Genomic DNA, 27,105 nt, shown 5'->3' with positions numbered 1-27,105 from the left:
ATTCACCTCGATGCTTTTTTCTTCGTTTTCTTCTTTTTAATTGCTTGCAAAATTGAACAAATCTTATGCATTTATGACAGCTAGCTTTCACATTTATTTTGCTTATAATAAAATTTGTCTTACTATACCATATCAATTTTAGATATGATCCTTCCTGACAATTGCTCGGTTTATGTAATTTATCTTCTTTGTTCCGTAATTATCGAAACTTTTTAATAAATTATAAATTATCTTTATATTTCTGTAAAAAATTGTTGAAAATTTAAAAAATAAATAATTTTCTTTTTTACTACAATATCACCTGTATTTCACTGACTCCAATTTTTTGTTCACGGCCAATTATTAAATTACATATGTAGAAAGTACAGTTTACATAAGGTACATTTATTTTCTAACGTACTATTTGATTGTAATTAAAACTGACTCTACAGTCGAGTATTCGTAAAATTGGTCATTTAGTAAATACTTAATACAGTAAACAGGCGGTTGATGGTAAATATTTATCATTAGCGGAAATCCGATTATTTTCTATTCAATGTGGATAAACATATTATTTGATATTAGCATATCAAAGCACATGTTCATGCAAAGAATAGTAAATGGCACTTTTGATCAACAAATTCAAGCATGTGCATAGCGTGTCGTCTTGTTTAAAAATGGTTTTAACACACATTCGTTGCGAGACATAAAACATCTTGTGTTGTAACATCTTACGACAGATCTATCTCTTATGTAACAGATTCAAGAACTTGATTCTTAGTAGTGCTTGGATAAGACTGTCTTTAAATAATTTTCATTTAATCAATTTCAAACTGACAGCATTTTTCTTAATTGAGAAGGATAGATGGCACTATATTCTCAATTTTTTCAGATTTTTAAAATTTTCCTGCTATTTTATGGCATTTGTTTAAAACAATTATAAACCAAATTGGAAGAATAATTATTTTTTTAAATCGAAGAAATTTTTGGTCAATCTTATAAATGTGATACTTCAATGTTTTCGTAAATATTATAAATGTTAATGTAAGTTTAGCACTTGTGACAACTAATTGTACACTAAATTGAGAAAAATTTAGTTGAGAACAACTAAAGAACAACTTAATTATAGTTTAGTTTTCAGACAAATTTTTTCATGTACGTGTGTGTATAAATATATATATTTTTTTCTTTTATTTATTTGCAATTGATTGAAACGACAACGAGATTTTGCAATCGTTACAAAAAATCTGCAGAACATTTTAACTGTGATCCGTACTCAAAATTGGCTATTTCGAAACGGGCTCAAATGTTGATATTTAAAACGGAAATAGTGGTCGACTAGAAACAGAATATTCCCTTGTAAACATTACATTTAACAGAAAGAGTTCTCAATAGAACAAATTTATGCAATGATTTTTCTTTTTTATTCTAAAGGTAATCTCGTTACTATTTCAATAAACTATTTACAAAGAAAAGAATTTACATGTATATCTGTACAAATACTCCATACAAGTGTTAATATTTTTGTCAAGCATTCTGTATATAATTCTATTAAACATATAAATATTTATAAAACCACTAAACTTACGTTATTACAAAATAAAGATGATATACATATTTCAAGGTGTTTTGTTGCGGACTATATCGTTCCTCCTTAACAAACTTGAACTCGCATAAATATTTATAATTTAAAATTATTTGACAGTGGCATTAGTGAGTATGTTTGTGATAGGAGCTAGTATCAGCGAATCCGAATCAGAGGAATTGGCGTGGCATTTTGATAGCTCTACTCGTGATTGTTGCGGTCCTAGCTTTGATTGTGACATCGGTTGTCCTATTGACACCACCGGATGAGGGTCCTAGAGTGCGAGGTACCCGATTACGACTTTCTGAGGTATGTAATACAAATTTTGTATGTGACACTTCAGCTACTACATATTTTCTTATTTAAACTATTAGTACAACAATAAGTAACACATTTATTATATATACATATATGTATGTTATAAGTTTAATTTTGTAATGTAAATCATCTTGAAAAGAATAACTTGAATCATGCTGTCTTAATATCATTTGTCATCTATTTTTTGATGTATAAAAAGACTCTTCAAAATTTCCAAGTCCAATTTTCGTTGAGTTTTTATTAAGTTCTGTGTTTGCACTTTATTGGGTAGAAGATCAGATTGCTGATTCGAATCAACTTTTATCTAGCGTATACAACAAGAATAGCTAATTGGCCACTATCCTAAAAGCTAAAATGTTACAGGAAAAAGGGGAATTGTCCATTCACATCTATCATGACATGATGGTGACACCTCGATGCAATACAGTAAAGTATCTCCATATTTGAAAACGATCTTTACCTTTCAAGTAAAATTTTTATCCCAACTACTTGGGGGATGTCCCCTGGAGCTCGGTAGTCAAGTTCAATTCGTATTTTCTCATCAAATAACCCGTATACTGTAATCGAATCTGCTATCGAATATCCGTGCGAGGAGATAAAACACAGTACTAATACAATAACAAAACTTTCTTAATTTTTATTTTTTTTTGTAATGCAAGTGTTTTAAATATATTCTTTATATTTTCCTGATTATGGAGAGACTTTAATCCACATTGTTACTGTAAAATGTATTTGAGATGCATTCGTGAACGCTATCGTTACATTCTACTTCTTCATGTTCTGTTTCGTTTACGTTCCTCGTCACGCAGTGAACTTCTACATGTATTCAACTTAACAATGATGACAATGCATCTGCGTAAGGCATTCTCATCACTACCGATGTGAGTGGACGATTCCCCTTTCCCCTATGACTTCTAGCTTGTTGGATAGCGGTCAACTTCTCGCGCGTGAATATTATTTGAAAGAGCTACTTTCAGCGTTCTGGGTTAGATAATGCTATACTGATACCAGACCACGCTTCTATAGAATTACAGTTTCGCAGTTAGATCCTTTGTCAATGTAGAACGTGTGCGAGTGCAGGGAAAGATCGATAGTTAAAAAAAATTGTTTCGTAAATTTATACATTAATTATAGAACATAAAGGATCATTGGAAACACTGGACTTTACACATTTGTAGCAATATTGAACTCATAAAAATAAAATTATGAGCCTACTTCAGAAAGTAGGTCATTCTATTTAAAAAAATGTATATTGCTCTCAGAGAAATTGTTTTATGCAGGTCCAAGTAAAGTACATGAAATTATTATGATTATAATTTACTGGGAAGTATAAACATAAATATGGTATTATTATTATTATTATACAGATAAAGTCTGCTTCAGTAATTATTTATATTAATAAACATCTCGTTGATGAATTTGATCTTGAAATGTTTTGTAGAGAAGGGTACTGATTTATTTTTCCAAACGTTTTAATCAACGCTGTCTTATGGTTTTCGAAATAAATATCAAAATTGGAAAAATAAATATACGAAGAAAGGAAACACAGAGCCAATAATCATATATGAGTTTTATATTCAGTAAATCATCAAAAGAAAAAACGAGAGAGAGAAATGAACAATTCTAAATATACAACACTTTTTAAATAGTGTACGCATATTTTATAATTGTTCTAATACTGGATATTATTGATACCTATTCAAGAATGCGTCAATGCGTTCAGAGAAACAAAATCTTTTTTTAATACAAATTCTGCAATGTAGCTCACATAATGTTTTTGACGTGTCATCACGTGTTATTTAATTTATCAAATGTTCACGTTGTCGAGAATGTATACATTTTTCATGTTTTTACGTTGTATTCTATTCGAGACATTGTAAGAAATAAATAAATATATAACATAAAAATGAAAGAATATATGAAAATAAAGTCAGTAACATTTTTTTTTCACAAAAATCTCACACCAATTTCATATGTACCTAAACCACGGAAATGAATGATATTATTATCTACAATACATTAAAATTTTGGATTTCGGAAAGCTCAAATCTTACGACGTTCAATGGGATGTCTGCCCCCATGGAAAAGTGACTCAGACTCTATTTCCGTGACGATTGAGCCGGTATGTGGAAGCGCTCCAGATTGTGCATATCGACGTATACGTATACGGACTGATACAGACTGAGTCTTGCGGGAAGACCAAGTACTTTGTGAACTTCATCGATGATAAGTCAAGGTGGTGTAAGGTATGCTGCATCAAGAGGTAGGTTAAGGCAATGATAGAAAATCAATAGGGCTCTAAAATTAAAATTATACAATTGGACGATGGGATCGAGGATGTATCTCAATACGGGCCATAAAACCAGTACCTCGACAACGTTCAATGACCAGTCTAACAACAACAAGCTGAAGAATTAGACAAAGCTTCAGAAGCTTTAAAAAAAGTCCCCGGGAGACGTCGCAAGATCATGACAAAGAAATTAGGTTGCTTTTGAAAAAAATATAACCTCATTAATACAAATGTAGTGAAATGGAAACAATCCTATTTTGGCGAGATACCAATTTAATAGATTGTAACTGGTATCAATGCAGACATGTGGTACGAAGCTATGGCGACAGAGCTTAGTAGCATCGTCGAGTACGGTACCTGGGATATTCTCGATCGATCCATGCATTAGAAAGTAAAAGAATAGTGCTGTGAAACAATTTTCGCGTCATACGGAACACTCAAGAAGCGTAAAGCAAAGATTGTTGCGAAGGGATTTTCCCAACGTCCAGGAATCGATTTTGACTAAACCTTTTCACTAGTTGCACGCCTCAATTCGATTCCATTTATACTGCTCTTGTTTCGTAGCATGATATGTCGATACGTCAACTCGATGTGGCGACGACATACCTGAACGGTCCACTTAATCAGCAAATATATATGGAGGTGCCCAAAATGACGGATGAAGTATTGAACTACATTGTTCAAACTGGAAGACGAGAATCTAATGTTGCAAGGAGGCTAAGAAGATGCTGGAGGACCTCCGAAACAGCAATAGAGTGAGCCAACTAAAGACGGCACTCCGTATTAATTGCAGTATACGTCGATATTGATAGTCTCCAAAGACACATCAAAGATCGCGCAAATCAAGAATCGATTGGCGAGGTGTTTCGAAGTAATGGACTTGGGAAAGGTGAATCAGTGTCTTGATATGGAGTTTCGTCAACATAAAAGAGGACACATAAAGGAAATCCTTAAACACAACCAGGTAACTAACTATAAACTAATATCTGCACTAATGATCGTTGATTAAAACCGCAGATATCACATCGCGACGAAGACACAAAAGCTGAGGCTATTCTAAAGTGAGCTCGTCGGTTCTCTGATGTACTTGATATCGGATACTAAACCGGGCATCGCGAAACGTATTCTTTGCTATTTAAAAGGAACATCAGAACTGGGCATCATACATCGACGCAATAAGGACCTCTTGCAGAATATGTTGACGTCGATTATGGCAATTGTCCAGAGGACAGGAGATTCTACATAGACCTTTTCTTTTACTTGGAAGAAATCTTCGAAAGATTCTGCCGGTCCCTTGGAGAGGGGCCGAAAACGCCGGATATAGAACTTATGCACTAAAACCCATCACAGTGACTATTTTCGCACGTTCTCGGGGGGGTTAAAAACATCAAAGCTTCGGGTGACCATCAGTTCAACCAGCCGTTGCTGCTACCGCAGCAATATAGACTGCCTGGCCTGGCGTCTGACGGCCTCAACGTCTCGTCCCGCCAAGACTACCCCTCGCCCGTGAGCAAATCCAACGGGGGCAGTCGCGATAGAACAGTCACCGCCTCATAGGACATGGTCCTTCATCAACGGCGACTTGTAGAGCCAGTCGCTTATCGACCCGGCGCAGCCAGACTGTACAGCTGTGAAGCGACCAGGTCGCCCGTTCATACTGAGGCCCATATAGGGCCATCGAATGAACTATGCTCGTCGCACGGGCTCCGCAGTTTAGGGAAAAGTTGGCTCAGAAAGCCGACTATACTCTCCAACCGCGGAACCAGGGCTCGGAAATGCCCCTCAAATCGCGAGTGACAGTCAAGAATTAGCCCCAGGTACTTCATCTGGCACCTCACTTCATCAATGGCCTCACCCATCCGGATCAGGAAAGGGAGACGACTCTCTCCGAGGTGCATGGATTGCCAGCACTTCGGTCTTATGGAGAACCACCTCTAAACCTATCCTCCTGATCCGGTCGACTTCGCGTTGGGTACCGTTCTCGGCCTGTTAAATGGCCCTCCTTTAATCCTCTCCGACGACCAGCAACAGTGTGTTGTTCGCATAACACGTCAGATTGACGTTGTTGGGGAGGTCTTTAATCCACAGGACAGTGTCGTGTTCGATGTTTCATAACAGGGGACCCAGCACAGACTTTTGCGGAACCCTGGAGTATACCTCTGGTGAGAGCGGTAGCTCCATTCCGCACCGGCCCGAATACTCAGTCCACCTGTTGCGAAGGTAGTCGTCCCATAAACACCCCGTGACGGATGGCGGCGGTCCACACTTCCGAAGAAGTTACCAGGCTATAGAGTTATCATTCTCGTAGCCCGGGCAGTTAAGCCAAGGCCCTCGTCCCTCCTGCCATCGCGTACCATTCATAAAACCAAAAGAGGAATTGTAAGTGGGTCATTGCGACAACCAACAGGAGTCTTACGGTATGATTGGCATCAGGTACCTCAGGTGTGTCAGACTCGTTCTGCAGAAAGTAAAGGAAGCTACCCCCCCTGAGAAGTCCTACATAGGCATAGACATTCATTCTATCTAGCGGATCTATTACTTGTAAATCACGGAAACAGCGCACCATTGCATTCTCGTTGATCAAAACGGAATGTGTAGACATCACTGATGCTATATGAAGAAGACAATACATTTGCGACACTTCCTTATCGAGCTGAGATTCGAGAATTTGGCCGCTGTAAAGTGTTATTCTGTGATAACATAGGTGTTCATAAGCTGATCACGAACCCCATGTTTCACAGCCGCACGAAACATATTGATATCCGGCACCATTTTGTGAGATAAAATCTGAAGAACTACTGCATAGAGACGCAATATATATTGTACCTATTGAGAAGATGGCCGCGGATGTTCTCACAAAGGCTCTACCAGAATCCAAGCATCAAAAATGTTTGAAAACATTCGGAATACAAAACTCGTCTCACAGAGAGAGGGAGTGTTAGAGATTATAACTCGCGGTCTTGGTGTCGTGCTTCTATTGATTACGTGCCCGTTTTAGCAACAAAAACCAATTACGTTTCTTCTTGTTTCATCTACACGCGTTCTTTTATTCATGTGTCTCGTGAAACTAATATGTGCAATCTACACGCCTCGCGTCATTCTATGACTACAAACTAAAATGTATATTCGTTTGTAAATACAATACTCTTAGATACTCGTGAAACCGTAAAGAGTGTTTATTTGAGATCGATCCATCGCCCTAACAGTTAACCTTCAGAGAATTTAATTCGTCCTTTCAATGTTAGAATTGCATGTAGAAGGGTGATAATTATCATAGAATCATGTAAAACCTGTCCATTGAATAAACGTTTTATTTTAACCATTGCAAGTATTTTTATTTAATTCTATTGGAAATACTGTTTGATCGTTTGTTATACAGTCTCGATGCATACCATGCACATCTGTTGTGTAATAAGAACAAATACATTAAAATTTTATTCTAAAAGTAACTAAATATGTATAATTGCAAGACGGAATATATAATCACATACACCCTATTATGTCACTATGTGGGTGTTTATAATTGATTATATTTTAGAGATTAAATTTTGATGGTGTCCTCTCTTGCTGTTAAATTTCGATATGGATTTTGTGAAGTACGATACTTTTGTATTTTATGAACATATATTACCTTTTACGTGACGGTAAAAGTAGACGTCATAAGGTTGATATACGGTGTGCATTTGGGAGGAATTACTTTGAGTGTACAAGTGGGTAAATTATTTTCATCTTTAAATTTTGTATTGTACAATATAGTCCAGTTTCATTTCCTCCCTATAAATCTAATATTTACGTGTATAAAAGAGATTGCTGTCCCTCGTATGGTGGAATTATGTTATCTAGAAATTGTTCGTATATATTTGATTGGGGTTTACCAAATTTGTGTAACTTATAACGTTTTATCGTTTGTTGTACTTTTTCTTTAATTTTTTGACCAAAAGATTCACTTCTTGGAAACAAATAAAAACTTTTGGAGTAAGTTTTCCACACAAATTAATACTGTATAGGTGTTATTTTTGCTAAGCTTTGTACACTAATTTCAGTTACTTTTTCTCCTTGAAATTAAAATATTCTTAAACTGGTGATTGCAGTTACTGATGCTCACAACCGAGGAGTTCATATAAAAATAAGATGTCTTTTTCTTTCCTCCCTTCCCAATATCAATTACATACATATTTGTTTATTTCTTATCAGTTGTCGGGTGTGGATCCATATTCTTCAACTTATCTCTTTCATTTTGGATATATCTTTAGAAAAGGAACATGTATGTGTTTTTTATTTAAGGTCAAAATTATCACTTACACTTGAAAACGATGATATTGCTGTTAGAATATTTGGATTTATTACAGGGGAATCCGTATGATGCATTTCTTTTTTTTTTTTGAAATTTCAGCTTCTCGTCATGCACGAAATTGCAAAGAGAAATAATCTCTGAAATTTTTGGTTTAAATATTTTCCCAATCAATCTAGATAAAATCATAAGGTTTCCACTGTGTTTCTATAACGGTATCATTATGTTCTGCTCTGTTCATATAATTATTTATGCAATAGATTATGGCAATTGTGAGTTCCAATTTCGATTCTTCTGTTGTGGTCCACAGCAATGAATCAAATATATTTTCAGGCACGAGAATTTAATTCGTATCATCGTCTGCATTGTATTATCAAATTTTTCTCTTACAAACATTTTTCTGAATGACACTTTTGAATATTTCTTACACAGCACTGTTCCTTTTGATCACCTCGAAAGAACTCTTCAACACAAGTGGAGATGGATACTCAGTTTCTGTCTATTTTCAAATTGCAGTTCCCGCGATTAATTAATGTTGCTGGAAAGCATCGCTATTATCGATTTAGAGTTACTATGCTTTATTTTACAAATTGTGTGTTTGCATCGCTATCTCTGTAAATTTTATCGCTCTAGCTTTAAGATGGTGTCGATCAGAGTTTTGTGTACAATTTTGAATGTTTTGATCGATTGTGTCTATTGAGTGAACGAAAATAATTTTTCTGTTATTATTGATTGGAGAAATTGCAGAATTTTCCAAATTTTACACAGTCTTCATCGGCAGGACACTTTGTTATATTGTCAATTGCCTTTTGGTGAATGGCCCCCAGATATTATCCGACTGTTGATGTCAAGCTATAAGAGACTTGCAGGTCAGTTCTGTAGATAACTATTTTACGGGCTGTACAGTCCCATGGAATTTACCGTAATGCTTAATAAACTGTGTTGAGGATTCTTTGCATTGATCCTACACTGACTTCATTGATTTCTTTATCAACATGCTATTGTATATAAACGTCGCAATGATTACTTTACAGTTAAACTTCATGACGAAAGAAACACTGTACACTTGTCAAAGTACAGTGTTCATTCAATGCACATGGTGTCTGCAATTTTTACGTTTCACATGTTTTTATTGTTCAGAATTGCGTTTGATCCATCTAAAATACCGACGAATTTCGTAATTTTAGTCAAAGTGCAACAGTTAGAATTCCGTTATGCAAAAACTAGTATAACCTGCGGTTTTTGTAGACATATCGGAACGTTCAACGGTTCACGGCCGCTTCTTATGTCAATGACCCCTTCAAGGAGGGTTTTTTGCTTTGCCGCTTACACGGATCCGTAAAGGCTTCATTCCAGAAATTTCGACTGCCGCATTCCGTTAAGCTATCGAATGTTCTAGAATCTTTAGAATTCGGTTAAAATCGCGATGACACATTATCCGCGATGGTTGAGTCCAGTCCGCCAACCGATTGCGCATTATCGAAATTGCAGCTAATCAACCCCCTAATTATTCCACTTCCGCGCGAAATTCGGCAGCGGTATCGTGCGGTCTAGCTGCAGTGTCGCTCGTCAGTCAAAAAGTAAGTATTGCATAGTAAGAATCACAAATAATAGTCAGATACTGCAGTAGAATATAGTACGTTACGAAGCAAAAGTATCGTGCGCAGTTTCGAGTACGTTACTCGTCCGAACAGTTTCGGTCAACAGTTAAACGCCCGTGATCGGAGCCTTATAACTTCCGATCTTATTCCAAAGCGTTTGCACTCTGCAAACTAGCTGAGCTTTGCTGATCAGAGTGATCTGTACTATCGGAAGATTCTGTTATATCGAACATTATCGAAATGTTCTTTGTTGTAAATTCGAGCTCCTCGATCTCGAATACTTATGATAATTATCATTCTGCTTCACACTATGCATATATTGAAAAGAGGAATTAAATTCTTTGTTTAAATAAAATAATTGAAGGTTAGTTACAAATTAAACACATATTTAAACACGCGTATATTTGAAAAAACGCAAAAAAGGAAAGAAAAAATAAGATCTTCGAGAACCTATGCCACTGTATTGTTAAACAGACACTTTACCAACTATGTTACTTTCACTTCTACTATATGAGCTTAGAGTTTATCAAATAAAAATCAGAACTTTAATCTTGAGTATTTCGAAAACACTAAACTGTTTGATTTTTGTATCATTAGCTTTAATATCATAACACGTACTACTGTGTAAAAACTAATCAAAAAGTGAGAGTCACGCCTCTCTTTCTTAGATAATTCCTTTAATTCAAATAGACTACAAATTAGGGAAGATATAGCAGATTATTGTGTATAAATTTCTACAGATGTAACTATTTTACTAACAAAATGGTCAATATATGACGAATATAGTGGTAGGAAAACTATGCGAAAATGAAGTACTCAAACCGTACGTATTGTATTTTAAGGAATTAAAGAAAACGAATCATGCAATCATAGCTTAATTTGTTAATTCGTGTATACACATTATACTATCGGATAGCAGCGAAGAAAGTATTCTTTTGTTCGTGATAAATGCAGCGCCACATAAGATCAAAGGAGGCAGAATTTAAAATTGGGTTACGAAAACAGAGTACCTGTTACATACTTTGTTTATGGATTACATAGGATTGCTGAGAAAGTATGACTTTACTTTTCATCAGCTAATGAATTAATATTTTCCGTAAAGGAAGTCATTTTTACTGCATAAATTAATTTTTATGGACAAACTTCACCGATTAACCTCAGTAAATTTAAATATATCATTTATTGTTAATATTATACATTAATAGATTGTATATTATATTATTATTTATTATATCGGATGCTTCAGAGATATATGTCCATACTTCAGTGGGTGAATCTATATATTAGGTGGACCGGAAAGTAATGTCGTTTCTGCGCATGTCACTATTTGATTGTCATTTGTCAGCTCATTGTGTACATTAAAGTCGTAGCAAAGACATTCTGAGGTTATAGTGACTTGTTTAGTTGTAAATAATTAAATTTAAAATTTTTCTTTACAATTTTGGGTGAAATGGCCAGCCAAATACCAGAAGAGGTACATATCCGGCATTGCATGCTTTTTGAGTTTCGCAAGGGTAGTAACGCAACAGTTGCTACCAAAAACATTTGCGATGTTTATCCAAATGCATTAGACGTTCGTAAATGCCAAAGGTAGTTTTCCAAGTTCAAATCCGGTAATTTTGATCTTTCCGACTCGTATCGATCAGGAAGACCAACAACGTTAGACAATGACGTGTTAAGTGCGGAAGTGGAAGCAAATCCGTGTCAGACAATCGAGGAATTGTCAAACAGTCTTAACCAACCTTGGTCGACCATCCAAGAACATTTGCAGCAGATTGGGAAAGTAAGCAGAGCAGGTGTTTGGGTCCCGCATAATCTGTCCGAAGAGAACAAGGCTAACCGATCCACCACATGCAACTTATTGCTTCAACGGCACAATACAGAAGCGTTTTTTGATCGCTTGATCACCGGAGATGAAAAGTGGGTTCTTTATGATAATCCAAAACGCAAAAGGCAGTGGCTCTCTCCAAATGAATCGCCACAAAGTACTGCTAAGCCAGGTTTACACCCCAAAAAGGCCCTTTTGTGTGTTTGGTGGAGTATTCGCGGCGTTGTTCATTTTGAAGTGCTGAAACCTGGACAGACTGTGAATGCAGACCTTTACTGTGAACAATTAGATCGTGTAAATAAATCTTTAATTGAAAAGTGGCCAGCGATTGTCAACAGAAAAGGCGTTATTCTGCAACACGATAATGCAAGACCGCACTGCGCAAGACGAACCTTGGCAAAAATTAATGAATTGGGGTGGGAGGTACTGCCTCACCCACCATACTCGCCCGATGTTGCACCATCGGATTTCCATTTATTCCGATCGCTTCAACACTTTCTAAGTGGCAAAAGATTTGCAAATTTGGATGATATTCAAAATGCCATCTCTGTATATTTTGCTCAAAAACCAATTGATTTTTATCGATCCGGCATTGAAAATTTGCACACTAGATGGCAAAAGGTTGTTGATAATGAGGGTGATTATATCATTGATTAAAAATAAAAACTCGTTAAAAATTTATGTGTTTGAATTTAATGTAAGGAAACGACATTACTTTCCGGTCCCCCTAATACTAAGATGAGTAAAAAATGCCCTATGAACGTACTATGTTGTGATATACTACTATGTAGTATGCCCTATATCACAAAAAGGAACTAAAAAAAAATCGATTTTTTGAAATAGGATTACCACAATACTTCCTTAAGGCGAATGTAGAACCATGTTACAGAAGAATGTTTATTTATTGTTAGCTGCAGGCCTTCGAAGACCGATTGAAACGTTTGATCCGATACGATTCTCAATTTTTTCCAGAAGACAACTTTTCAGCTTCACAGCATAGTATTATACATTGTTAGCTTCCATTGAGTACATGATAGGTTTTTAAGGACTTCGAAATAAAAATGTTAAAGGACGAAAGGAAAGTTTTCAGGGGAATATTTTCATTAATTATCTACAACTTGGATATGTATTTTTGAATCAATCTGAACATTGTTGTTTGCATATGCTATTTGTTTTTCGTATATTATATTTTGTATATTTTTTACAAATTTTATATATTTTTTGTCCACATTTGCAATTTACATGTTTAATGTGCATAAATGGCATATGCTTTTTTTGCACATTCATCGTGCATATACATTCGCAGACAATTGATTAATGGTTGTATTATTTAATAGGTATTACTAATAAGGGAACGTTAATAAGTAGCTTTATATTGTTTAAATATAAAATTAATAAATTTTCAGGTTCTTTCCGGAGAATTAACGCCTCTTCTCTTTAACGGATCATGGGCAAGCGAACAACACATTTGCTACAGAGATGTTTGGGGCGGAATTTCCCTATTGTATATTTCTCAAAGAAATGTCACCTCCCACAGTTTAATGCCTAATGAAACGTTTGTAAGTTTGTGTTAATTGCTAGAATATTTTAATATCGTATTTGATGATACATAAAACAAGGTAACATAACACAAGTATTATATTATATAGGTATGTGTGGAATTTCATTATGTATAATTATAGAGAATCACGTTCATTAACAAATTTTCCTTTTATTTATATACATGACTTATAGCAAAACACAGCATTAAAAAATATTTTTTCAATTAGAGAAGATTGAATCCTGCCAAGTTTTCGTTGTCACCGGATCGTAAATACTTCCTTCTTGCACATAATGTGAAGAAACTCTTCCGACACTCATATTTAGCGCAATATACAATCTATGATGTGAATACACGGTTAGTAAAACCATTTTGTACAATAGTTTTAATTCAATGTATATAGCGTTCAGGAGATTCAGAAGTACAGTAGAGTTCTGATTACGAGAATGTACAACTATACACATGGTTTCCTCAAAACAAGTAAACAAGCAAAACTAATTTGATCTTTTAATATATCATTATTGTTTATGACAGTGTAAGATATTTCTAAGGAAGATATTGTTTATTTGGCAGGGCGAGTATTATGATAAGCAAATTTTTTCTTCAGAATAACATGTATCAATAATTCAAGGTCAATGTTCTTTTAAATGGAATAACACATTCTTTTATCAATATATATATATGTGTATATATATATATATATATATATATATATATATATATAAATTTCTAAAGAATAAAACAAATTACACTTCATATTATTTTACACTTCATTGTTATTTTAAATTTCAAGAAATGTAAAATCGGTTACGGATCAGATAAAATAGAGGCAAAATATAAAAGTACCGATGAGACAAGAGAAAATATCTAGTGTAGAGTGCAAGAAGGTTATTTTTCATAATTGTTGATTTCTAGAAAGTACAGGGCAAAAGCAATTTTGATGTTAAAAAAATCAGAGCTAGTAAGTTACAAAGATGCAAAATTCGATCATGCAATTAAAAAATACAATGTCGCGATTTGTTTTATATCATTCTTCAGTTGAAGTAAGTTTCCAAGAAGAGCGAATCAATGTAATACTTGTTAGTACTAAAAGGATTGCAAGTTGTAACAGTAAATCATCGCCAATGCAAATCTACCCATGGTGAAAAAATTAACAATAAAAATGAAAAACATGACAGTGGTACTGCAATTACAATATTAGTTAAGGAAATAAAAGCTATTCATAACGAAAACAATTATAAATGATGATGAAGAAGCAGACGACATTATTAAAAATGCAAACGAATAATATTGAGAAGGCAGAAAAACGAATTAAATGACTGCCAAACTTGGTTGTTATTGAATAAGTCGCTTTAGCAACAGCTGTTTGGTCTTACATTTGGCGCTTTAAGTAGAAGTCATGAGAGATAAAGACAATAATCAAAATAAGAGCGGGATAAAACGACGAATGAAGAAATTTAATTGATAGACTCGAAGGAAGTGAAGTGCCGATGTGAATTTTTGATACAAATGATTAGATAGAAAAGTAATGATATGTGCGCGGTATATCTCTCATAACTTGTTAATGTGTTATGCACAGAAAACGAACGATTTATATGTTTTCACGACAAGTACCGAAAGAAAATAATTTTTGTTGCGTATCACCAGATAGAGGAGTTTTTTTGACCTTGTTAGAGAAAGTTTCGAGTGGGGAAGAGACGAAGCGTCAAGGAAAATTTTGATTCCACTTCTTACGAAATTATCGTTATACCTTACGATTGCTACAAGAGAATCACCACAGCGTTTCAAGCCGATAGGCCACGAAGGAGCTACAGGAGAAGTTAACGAAACAAGATGGCCGCCGCTATGACCGAAAAGATAACGTAAAGAAGAGTGGGGTAATTGCGAACACCTAAGCAAGAATACAAATAAAATGAAAACTGAGTAGGAAACAAGTTTATTTATTGTTTATAATTATAGTTAAGGTACTTAATTTATACTATACTAATTAACATTGATGAAATTTTAAAATGAAATACAGTTTTTAAGTAAAAAACAAAATCTTTAGTGTTCATAATTACCCGACTGCTAGAGAATAATCACGAACAATATATAGGGCAATTTCGAACATGTGGATACTCAAATCTATTTATCGCAGAACTCGCAAAAAAAACCTCTAGATGTGCTTTTACCACTAATGCAGTTTTCATGCAGCCACAAATTACATTTATAACATATGATCAATAATATTCATTTTCCTTATTATCTTTATGTTTTTTCTTTATCTTTTTTCGGTAGTTCTTTTGTATTTTTTGTATTATCATAAATAAATTTAAGATTTTTCATTTCTTTTGTCCTTAATCTGTTAGTTTTAGCGTTTTTATTATTCTTTATTTCTACCTCTGCTTGCTTCGCTTTTTTTCCTGCAAAATTTCTCTCTCTGGAAAACTAATTATTTTCCTAAAACAGTGATTCCTTTTTCTTAACATTTTGTCTAGCTGTTTTTTTTGGCAAAGTAGGTTCAGCGACAATATCTGATAGTGGTATTAAGTTATCCAATGAAGTTAAGCCGATCTAACTGTGTTTGTATATTATTTACTGTATATTGCTCATACATTTTGTATGCCTTCGTGAATAGTTCAATAATCGTACTGTGTAATTCTTTGTCCTATATGCTCAGCCATATATAAATCGCACTTTCTATTATAAGCACATTCTAGTGGACCAAAATATATTAAATACAACGGCTACATACGGTGCGAGGAACGTGGAGGAAGAAATAATAAAATCATTACATCCTGGCGGCATAAAAGGAAATGTGCATATTAAGACTTCCGTTGGTTTAGAGAACGAAATGAGGTGGTGTAATCAGTCCACGAATAACTTTTCATTGATACAACTTGTCTCACTGACTGCAGCAATTATGTTTGCTATGACTTCATATAGTAATTAAAAATTCATACGTTTTCTCTTAAAAGTGAAAAATGGTGGAATGTAGATTCCTGAAGCACTGTATGCACATGTAGCTGTTGTAACAGTACCCCTTTAGAGGCTAAAATTCTAGAATTCTTTTAGATGTTAATGACGCTTGTCTCATCAACATTGTATATATGGTTAGCATCAAAGAGATAAGAGTTTTGTAAAATCTCTAGATTGGACAATTTTTTCACTTCTCTTTCATTAAACACAATAATCCTATTTAGAGATATAGACTCAAGTTTCTTTAGTGAAATATTTGGATGTCTTTTAATGAATCCATAATACCAATCTTCACCTGCCAGCTGGGTTGTTTTATTCAAATTGTGTTTGAATTTGTTTTGTTCTGCAAACGTAAAAGCGATTTTTTGTATAGTTTCAATAGTTAAACCATAAAAAACCTTGCTTCATTTTATAATATATTCTTCCAGATCGTAATAGCAAATGTTCAAGATTACCCCATCTAACCCATTCGTGATTGCCCCACGATGTGATAAGAATAAAACGTAATTTATTTTAGAACTTTGAAACGTAAAACAAATTTGTCAATAATACGGTCTCCTTTGAATCATGTTTATTACAACTTATACAAATATCAAACGTATCACTCTTATTGCAGACACTACATAAAATATCAACATCGCGAAAAATTAAATGAAAAGTAACTAAAAGTTTCAATTTTATTTACTTTGAATCGCATATGTTGCTTCTGTCTCCTGCTTGTTGTCTGGCACTGAACGCGTTCAGACTTGTTGACTGACGGTTGGACATATCTACTTTCTTTTTTTTAAAAGATTGAAATAGCTATGTTTGCAATTACCCCGTGTTCGCAATTATTCCACTTTTCTGTATTGGTTGAGTACAATTTCAGTGAACTGGCAGGCCATTTCGCCGCCACCGATGTCACAAGGAAGCTTTGTAAATTGTACAACGTTATAAAATGGTATCCGAAGCAAAGTTCGACTAGAAGATTTTATTTCTATGATCAGAATCTATAAGATTTTATATACATAGAAAATATAACCGATGCTAAGGGCATTTGAGAGTTACAGCCACTTTTAGAAGACGATACAGTGATCTAGTGGCAAGGAGTGAAACTCATATACAACAAAACATAAGATTCTTTAACCAGCTTTCATACCAAAATGATAGAGATATAACATGTATGCAGACTTTTTTCGAAGAAACAGAAACATAGGGCGTTAACAGAAGAGTTATCGCAGAAAAGGAAGCGGTTCAGTTGGAAATGGTATGTTCTCCATGTTGAATAATAATCATGCGGGATAAATACCTCAAGAAGTTTCGTTGATGTATTCGAAGAATTAGTTACACAGATCAAATCATTAGAGAACCTATAATGAGACGAGTAAGAATTCCAGAGGGAACTGCACACGAAATCGCTGCTCAAAATGACTCTTGACAAGCCAAGATTCAATTACGCTCAGGGTAATTGTTGCTGATGACTTAAGAATTCAAAGGTTTGAAACTCTGGAACAATTGTCGCGGCAGCAGTAGAATCAGATAAACGTAAAAAATGAGACCAGCCAAAGAATATAGATATTTGTTACTTGTGTAAAAGAAATATATTTGTTCAGTGTTAAACGAATGTAGTCATTTCTGTTGTTTTTTCTCTCTTCAAATCACTTGAGAAGAGATCTTTGAGTGATTGATCCCCGTACGAGCCCCCAAATAATTGTTGTACTCGTGCGTGGTTTATGGATATATGTATATTTATTATAAATTACAGTGATAATAGTGTTAGATATAGTGTCGGTGGTTAGTTTCGCTTGGTACGTCTTTTAATTGTCTCGTCTTATCGTCTTTTCAGTCATACTGTCCGCGATACACTCTTCGGACATACTCTCGTCGTCATACTTTGTCATACTGTCCCATACTGCGTGATACCGTCTTATTGTCCCTTAACGTTCTTCTCGCGCTCTATATAATCATTCCCATTCATTCTCTTTCATTCCAATCCTCAGTCTCTCTCACTTCAGACATTCGGTCACGTTCGGCCATCCTAATCGTTCGTCTTTCCCAAACACTCTTCACTTTCTCCGAACCACATGTATTTCCTTTCATGGAATGGTTTTCATGGTGGTATCTAGGGAATATATAGATATGTATCATGTAATTTTTTTTGCTGTTCAAATTTATTTTAAAGATAACGTATTTGGCTATTTTTAACTTTCTTGTTGTATCTTGGAAACTATACGAAAGAGAAAAAAAATGTTCGGATCCAAGTTACTTCTTAATACCAGATCTTTCTTGTATGAATGAGTTCTCAATATTTAAAAAAAATTAAATAAAAATTGTGAACAAAAGTCGATATTTTAAAAAATGTTAAGTTTTTCAACTGGAATTTTAATTAGTGATTGAAGTAGATAAAATATAGATAATATAGATAATATTTCTTTTCATACAAATTAAATGTTTGTTGTATTAGTGAATTGTATTTATTTATAGTCGAACATTTACGAGAAGCTTTATCAAAAGTGTTAGATAATGCATGTATGACATGTGATATCTCACTGCACAAACATGTTTCGCACATTGCAAGAAATATTATATACTAAATAGCTACAATTTATTCTTATCAAAAACTTTTTTTCAGCGTAACTATCGTACTTTTCTAATAATTTTTAGTTAAACATGTGAGATAATATAGGGATTTTAGACACGTTTTTTATATTCAGTACTACTGAATTTTCAAATTGATTTAGTCTCGTATTAATATATACACGTTTGTACTATGCATATGCAAATATATTGTGACGCTTTGGTGACGAAAATTGATTGTGTAATAGGTTGTCCAATAAGTTTTGTCGTTTGATAAAACTTATCGAACAGTACTGTTCAATGTAATATTGTTTAATAAGTTTTATCTAATGACAAAACTTATTGAACAACCTAGTATATGAGATTGTAATTTAATGATCTTGTTTCGTACATATAAACATCGTATTCATGCAATATTGCAAAATCAGAAAATTTTAAAGGAAATTTTTCCATATATGGAAACCATATATATTAAGTGGTCGTATTATTCCTGTAGTTTTTTTTTTTGGTATTGTAAATATTTCAACATACTGAATAGGCAGTTCCCCTGCAGAAAAATAATGTTTTGTAATGTCGATTAACAATGGCCAGTCTACGAGTCTAATAACAAAATGCTTTAAGATAATACATTTGGAAAATATACCCTTGTTAACGCCCATTCATTAAATAATTTTTTCGTTAACTTTCCAAATGTGAAAATGTGAAAAAATGTTGTCGAAACAAAGATTGATGTTCTAAATATCCAGTAAGTACACTGAAAGAAGTATAGTAGAGCTTTCTGCAGTAGCGGGTATAGACTGTACAATTACTGGTTTTTGATTCTGGTGCATCTAAAGTGCGGTCGGAATGTAATTTTAGATTAATTCCGCTTTCATCGGCACTAAATGTATTTTCAGTTTCGATGTCACTTATACGAGATTTTACATTAATAACAACACTTGAGGTTTCAATAAAACCCCAATGAAAAAATTTCATTCAACTGCGTGGTATCTGTTCCATACGATCGGGTAATAAATTAATTGATTTTTTTCGAAATTATTCTATAAGTTCTCTTGAAGTTAAAAATCCAATGTAAAGATACTTAAAAATGTTCTAATCCAACCTCTTTTTGTAAGTGCAAATGTTTATAGTCCATTCAAAGGGACGAGATATCAATATTAATGCCTGTGTGATTAGTTAAATGGTTTGCAGCTGTTGGTCTTGTTTTTGCCTCTCGCCGACTTTTGTAATGGTCGGCCGAGACAAAGTGTTGAAGATAAAAAAGGTTGTAGTTAAAAGATAATATATTATTTATAATTAATACAATGGATACGCATGTAAGAAAGTGATGGTTGTAGATTTGATCTGCTCGTGATCGTAAAGTCGGGGCGCCCCCGTTATGCTTAGTCGACCCGCTTATCGGCGTCGATGCTAAGACCGTAGCGTATTGACTCGGAGGTTCACTCCCGTGGTGTTAATGATTTGACCTGTTCCTTCAGGTCGATTGTGTGAGAATGTCGATTTCTTTCGGGCACATTCTGGAGGAAGAAAAGTCGTCCTTCCCCCTCCATGCGGGCTTGGGGTCGTGTGCCTAGCGTCGCGGGCTTGATGCCGTGTGCCTAGTGTCGCGTGCTTGGTGCCGCGTGCAAAACCCAACGGCTAGTTCACGTGGAATGCAGCTGCGTCGCGTCAGCCGGTGTCCACTCGGATTCTGGGAAGGCTATCTTCCGAAGGCCTAGCCGCTCGATAAGTGATCCTTACTGTGTTCCGCGTTGTTTGGGTGACTGTCGATCCTCTTGAAACTAACCGCTCCTCGCCGCGCTTACTTCCGAAGGCCTAGCCGCCCGATGAGTGATCCTTGCCATGACCCGCGTCGGTTGGTGATTGTCGCTCGTCCGCTATCCTTGTTTGTTGGAAGGGAGCCGCGAAGTCCAAACAGGTCTATTTTTTTCAGTTTCAGGAACGACTTTTATTCAGTTATAGAAAGCTCTTTGAACGGTTTGAAAGAACGTTTGAAATTCACATGGCATGTCTTCTTTCGAGTCGCTTAGCTCAATTCAAACTGTTCGATTTCTCTCAAGTTGTTCGGTTTATTCGAACGGTTTGATATTTTTTAAGCAAACTGGACATTATTCGGTTGATGATGATAGTCGTAGTAGCAGTAGCAGTGGTAGTGGTAGTAATTTAAACAGTGATTCAAAATAAACTTTTAATAAAAAAGAATTATTTTGTCTAACTTATTTCATTCATTCCGTTATTATCCTAAATCTATCTTACATTTCTTTAAGAAATGATTGTTCGAAAACATAGTTTCTTTATTATGTGTGCCGTTGATTATACAAGTCATTTAATTGCAAGTCAAATAATTTGAATTACAAAGAAAATAACAATGAAGTTTAGAAAAAGTGTTCTATGTAATCATCGGGTCCAAGTATTGTGAAGTCGGCCCTGATCTGATTACGCGCTCACGTACACTCGTCGCATTCGGTTTCTCGTCTCGTTGGACGAACTATATCTTTGAAGGTACTGTTATGCAGGAGGGAAGGGTTGAAGGAACACTCGTGTAGAATTCAACGATCCTTTGGCACTTTACTGAGGTTTTATTGAAATAGACCGACTGACAAGAATTTCACGGACGTACTTAGCACTTAGACATGACTTAGAGAAGAGTGACCCTTGGGGTCTTCGACGGGTCTTTATATCGTTCGGTGACAAAGAAAGAGTTCGATCCCAGCATGAGGTTCACACAGGGAGTCACGTAGGCTGGTCCAAGAAGTGTTTTGGCTGACTTACGTTATCCGACTTCTATGAATTGGCTCGCATGGGAACAGAGATTAATCCTAAGAATGCAATGCGGTAGGTATCGTAGCATGATTACGGTTTGGTATAACAGTACAAATTATGAATAGTCGCATGATTTTCAATTCTATCGATAAACTTATTGTAAAAATATTCGGAAATTTTTAACAATTTTTCCCGGAGTGTACCTTTTCTACTTACTGTTTCTTCCCATACAATATTAACGATCTAATACTAATTGTAAAGATCTTTCTGATCGACATTTATGTCTTACTGATTTTAAAGAATGTTGTTTCATCTTTTCACTTTTCCAAAGTGCAACAGCTTTAGTTTTATATACCAAAGATACGATATTTTTTACTTCTGGTACACATTCTTCGTCTGCGGCTTCTATATTTTCTAAAAAATCTCATGAAGATGGGTATATATAATCCACAAATTCTGTACAATATGGTCTGTACAGTTCCAAAAATTCTTATGATTTAATAATATTATATATCTTTAATTATATCCTGTACCTCCATTTCTATTCTATTGATGGGTGTCTCATTTTATCATTCATGATTTGGAAAGTTATGATAAGTAACTGAATAATATTTGCAGGATTTATAATATACATATTCAATATTAAAGAAGTCTTTTGTAAAATTAATACAAATTAGCCATTAATGCCTCTTGACGATTATAAAGAAAGTTGTTTCTCTTACTGTTAATAGCTTTTCACTCTTCAACTGTTTCCAATACTACTGACAGTAATAAGTGTTGTTGATATAATGCGGGTAGGAACATAGTTCATTTTATGCTAATTTACACACCGCTGTAGTGAGCAAACCATGCTTGTCAGTGAGATATTATATACATGCATTATCTAACACATTTGGTGAAATTTCTCGTAGCTGTTTGACAATAGATAAATACAATTCAGCAATATAATAAATATATAATTTATACTAAAAAAATATTATTTATATTGTTTTTATCTACTTCAATCGTTCATTAAGATTCTACGTAAAAAATAAGAAATTGAAGAAATATCGATTTTTATTTATAATTTTTATTTAATTGTTTAAAAACATTAAAAACTCATTTAGATCCAGTTTTAAGAAGTAACGTGTGTCTGAAAACTTTTTTTCTCTTTTGTATAGTTTTCAAGTTACAAGAAAATTAAAAATAGCCGAATATTTGAAGATCAATTTCTATGCCTTAAAGTGAATTTGGGTAGTAAACTAATTCTATAAATATATATATATATGTTCTACATACCTCCAATGTTTCAAAATTTCTTTAATTTCCAAGTTGGGATTCTTCCCTTGTAAATAGTTACTTATAGTTTCTGGTGTGACACCCATTATGAAAATGAAAATTCAATTAAAGTGTTGCCTCTAATTTTCCCAATACAGATTATAAGTTGCAAAGATTATAATTCGATTATGATCGATTGATGACAAATGACATGCGCCGTTAACAAGTACATACAATGCCCAGTGATGCGGGTCTCTGTTTTGCAACGCATATTAGTTACAAAAATTGTGGTTGCAATTTTTGGAATTGGTTAAATTATAAAGGTTGATGTATACTTTTCGCTGTACCTTTAATATGGTGGGAATTATGCTACAGATTGTTCCTTCTGTATACCATTGATTTAATATGGAATTATGAAAAAAAATAATTATTTTACTGTAACATAAAATGTTTCACTGTACTATAAAAAATGGTACAGTGAAATATCCCAATATACTTTTTGTCCTTTGTCCAGTATTACAAGGTTTGCCTGTTCCTGAACCATTCACAAAATACGATTTGAGATTGAATAGTGAAGAAGAAAAAGCTACAAAAAAGGCTTTAGAATCAGAATTACGTAGTTCGCATGATTCTGACTTTATTGCCGTTTTATTACCAGCACATGCAATGAACACTAATTAAGTAGTTTTATAAGAGATTTGAATTTTTAAAAATGTAAAGTAGAAATATTAGTTTTCAGATGCAACAATGGAATTTCTTTAAAATTAATTAAAAAATTTGTACTTATCGTTGTCCAGGAAAGATAGATATTGTTGTCTGATTATTTTCTCTCATGGTATTCAATCTCACTCTCGCGTGGATCTTTACGTTTGATTGAGATCGATCGTGTTCAGCAGCTCTGTATGTATACGCGTGTGTCTATCGTGTATTATTTTCATATACGTAAGTGAATCGAACTACTCTCCTCAAGTCAGTCACATGTTTGTGAGTACAAGTTCATTATTTTTCTTTCTTCTGTTGGTCGAAGCGAACTGAATTAGTATACTCAGTTTAAGCATTATGTTTGTTATGATTATTAGTTAATAGTTTAATTCATAAGTTAGTCAATAAAGCTAAAGTGTTATTATGTAAAAGCACATCGAAGAATCTCGGAAATTCTTCTTCTTCCTCTCCACTCGGATCTTGAATCAATATCATTCTGAAGCTTCTATCTTTTAACAATCGTAATAGAAAAAAAGAATTAACTACATTTTTCACGATAAAAAACAGTGTAGTAATCTGTACTGGTATTAAAAACTTAACGAAGATGTTTACATTTAATCACAAATTTGAAGAGTGGAGATTATTGATAAATTATTCAACGATTAATCTAAAATATACTACAATATAGAACTTCCTTTAGAAATTATCAGAAAATTTGTGCAGACCTAAAAGTAATTTTCATTTTATTAGTAATGAAGTACTCTTGCATTTACGAAGTACTCTTGTTACCTTTGTAAATTGTAAAGTTATGTTCGTAATTTGCAATGTATTAAAGTATTTTGGTCCAGCAGTAAATTTTTGAATCAGAAGCCAAACACGTATGTAGGGTGTCCCAATCATCTACGGTCGATTTGAATTTCGCGCTATTTTTAAAACATCAAACCGATTAACCTGAAACTTCAGATATGTCATCTAGATAGATGGGAAATTAATTATCGGAAGTACATGGTAAAAAAATGCGTGAAAATTATTCAAGAGTATTACGAAAAATCACGATGTTTAACGCTAACGATTCGGGAACTTCGTAATCATTTTCCTCGAAATAATATGCCGACAAAACGCAATGTGCAAAGTTTGGTCGCTAGATTTGTTAAAACTGGTTCAGTTGGAAATTTGAGAAAATCATCGCATCTCCGTACCGCTTGTTTGAGTGAAAATGTTGTTGCTGTTGCTGAAAGTGTGAGAGAAACCTCGGGCACATCGATTCGACATCGTTCTCAGGAACTGAATATTTCGAGGACCAGTTTGCAAAGTACATTGATAAAAGATCTTCATTTTCATGCATATAAGATTCAATTATGCCAAGAACTTGAACCATTGGACCATTTTCAATGTCGTACGTTCGTGGATTGGGCGCTGCAGAAGAAAGACGATGATGATGATTTTTTCGACAAAATTATCCTCAGCGACGAGGCATATTTTCACCTTGGTGGCTACGTGAATAAACAAAATTGTCGCATACGGGGCTTGGAAAATCCACAAGTTGAACGATTGCCAATGCATCCAAAGCGAGTCACTGTTTGGTACGGTTTTTGGTTAAAAAGCGTGATTGGTTCATTTTTCTTCGAAAATGATGATGGCCAAGTGGTTACCGTAACTGGGAAACGATATCGCGACATATCGATTGGATATTTCTGGCATCAATTGGAAGGTTTTGACTTGGCTGATATTTCGGCCTTGGCTGAAGCCTCTGACTTGGCTGGTTTCAGCAAGATGGCGCTCCTTGCTCCAAAGCGTCAATCGGTCATCAATATTATGAAATTTGACACCTTTGGACTTTTTTATTAGGGGTTGTGGCAGCACTACCCATACTTGCCACCAGAGGGAAACTGACTGCCGACCGTTCCCCGCAAATTCCCGTACCTACTCCAATCGGTATATATACGATCCCTTACCGACTTTCCAACGTCCCGGCGTATAAGGCAGGGCCTGCTAGGATATCTTATCGATGAGTCTACCAGTAGGTTCGGGATGAAACGCTATCCTCTCCTTTTCCTCGCTTTCCTTTCCTTCTTCTTTCCTTCCATAACCTTCAACACTTCTTTAGCGCGCCAAAGTGGTGAGCCCGACAACGAACACGCAAGCAATGGAAAGAAGCAACGCAGCGCAACAGCCAGGCAGTGTAGCACAGGATTATCCAAGAAATGCAACGTAAGGCAAATTTCGTAATCTCTCTCCTAGGGTTGATTTCTCGATCTGCCGGAGCTGAACCAGCGCATACTTTCTGTCACCTTTCATCATGGTTAACCCTGGGACAGTCATATACGACTCGACATGGTTGATGATCACACGACGACGGTCCACGGACTAATTCCCGACTTTTTCGACGACATTCGCTAACGCAATGCGCGGCATTAGGGCTGGAACCAGTACGCTCGCCAACGCATCATCGTCGGAAACGCGGCTTGAGTAACATGCTCGCCACGCGTATCTCGTGATCGAGAGCTAAACCTATTACGAAAAAGAAGCATTTCCTTCTACCACTCTGGACAACCTTCTCCTATGCCTGTTGTGCCTTACCGAATGTAGCGCGTTGAATGACGGGAGGTGTTGAATTGGAGCGTCTCGTCGTCCGCGCTTCTCGACAGCTTTTTACGGGTGTCGAGATCGTTGGAAATTTAAGAAATGAGTCTTGTCGATGGTGTTTAACAATAGTGTATTTATCGTAGTGTTGGCGAAAGTTGGCAAGTTGAATGTTTCGTGAAAACTGGCCACGGAACTATAGCCACCGAACTGTGTTTTGTCGAAATCTGTTTGCCGAACTCTTTTAACTTGTGTTGAGCTCTTGTGTCTTCTAGTAACTGTCAAACTTGTATGTGTCTTGTAGTATAATCGTGAAATTGTGTCGTGTACTGTCTATACTGTGTCTTCCTCCGCGTGTCAACTCTCCGTTTTATATGTTCGGTTCGAAATGTTATTGGTCGAGGAATCTGGGAGGTGGACAGTTGTGTCGGAGGAAAGGGAAACCTGGAGTGGGAATTTTAGTTAGTGTTGTGAAGTTCAGATTATAATATCTAGTTTATTATAATATGCAGGGATCTCGCGTACTTAGTAGTATAGTGTTTGTACATATAAGAATACAAAGTCCGAAGAAACAAGTTTACAGTGATATGTCTTGATGTGAACGACGACAGTGTCGTGTTGTCTTCGTGACTCTCGACTTGGAACTCGACTAGAAAGAAAAACCAAAAGAAAAACGGCCAAACTGTTGACCACGTGGCGGACAACCCTTCCGCGCCAATATAGAGACAGTCCTTAAAACTGACATCGACATCTAGCACCCTTAAGGTCATTGTTGCATTCATTCCAACAGTTAGTAACCGAGGGTTCTAGGAAGTCAAAATTGTTAAAAATCGTAAAGATGAGAAAGTTGCCTT

At 35.0% G+C, this 27,105-nt stretch overlaps 1 protein-coding gene across 4 annotated transcripts in view; it reads left to right on the top strand.

The window, feature by feature from the left end:
* Dpp10 (Dipeptidyl peptidase 10) overlaps positions 1 to 27,105 on the top strand; it is a 126,994-nt gene that overhangs the window by 39,004 nt on the left and 60,885 nt on the right. For all 4 annotated transcript variants that reach the window (XR_012991091.1, XR_012991090.1, XM_076304439.1 and 1 more), the window contains exons 2-4: positions 1,712 to 1,873; positions 13,299 to 13,451; positions 13,662 to 13,789. Coding sequence is in view for 2 of the 4 variants with exons in the window: in XM_076304439.1 (XP_076160554.1) it covers positions 1,712 to 1,873; positions 13,299 to 13,451; positions 13,662 to 13,789 (443 nt within the window). In the remaining 2 variants the exon portion in view is untranslated. The remainder of the gene's footprint in view (positions 1 to 1,711; positions 1,874 to 13,298; positions 13,452 to 13,661; positions 13,790 to 27,105) is intronic.

Source organism: Ptiloglossa arizonensis, chromosome 2 (genome assembly GCF_051014685.1).
Source record: "Ptiloglossa arizonensis isolate GNS036 chromosome 2, iyPtiAriz1_principal, whole genome shotgun sequence".
Lineage (NCBI taxonomy): Eukaryota > Metazoa > Arthropoda > Insecta > Hymenoptera > Colletidae > Ptiloglossa > Ptiloglossa arizonensis.
This window is presented reverse-complemented; position numbering and strand designations above follow the sequence as displayed.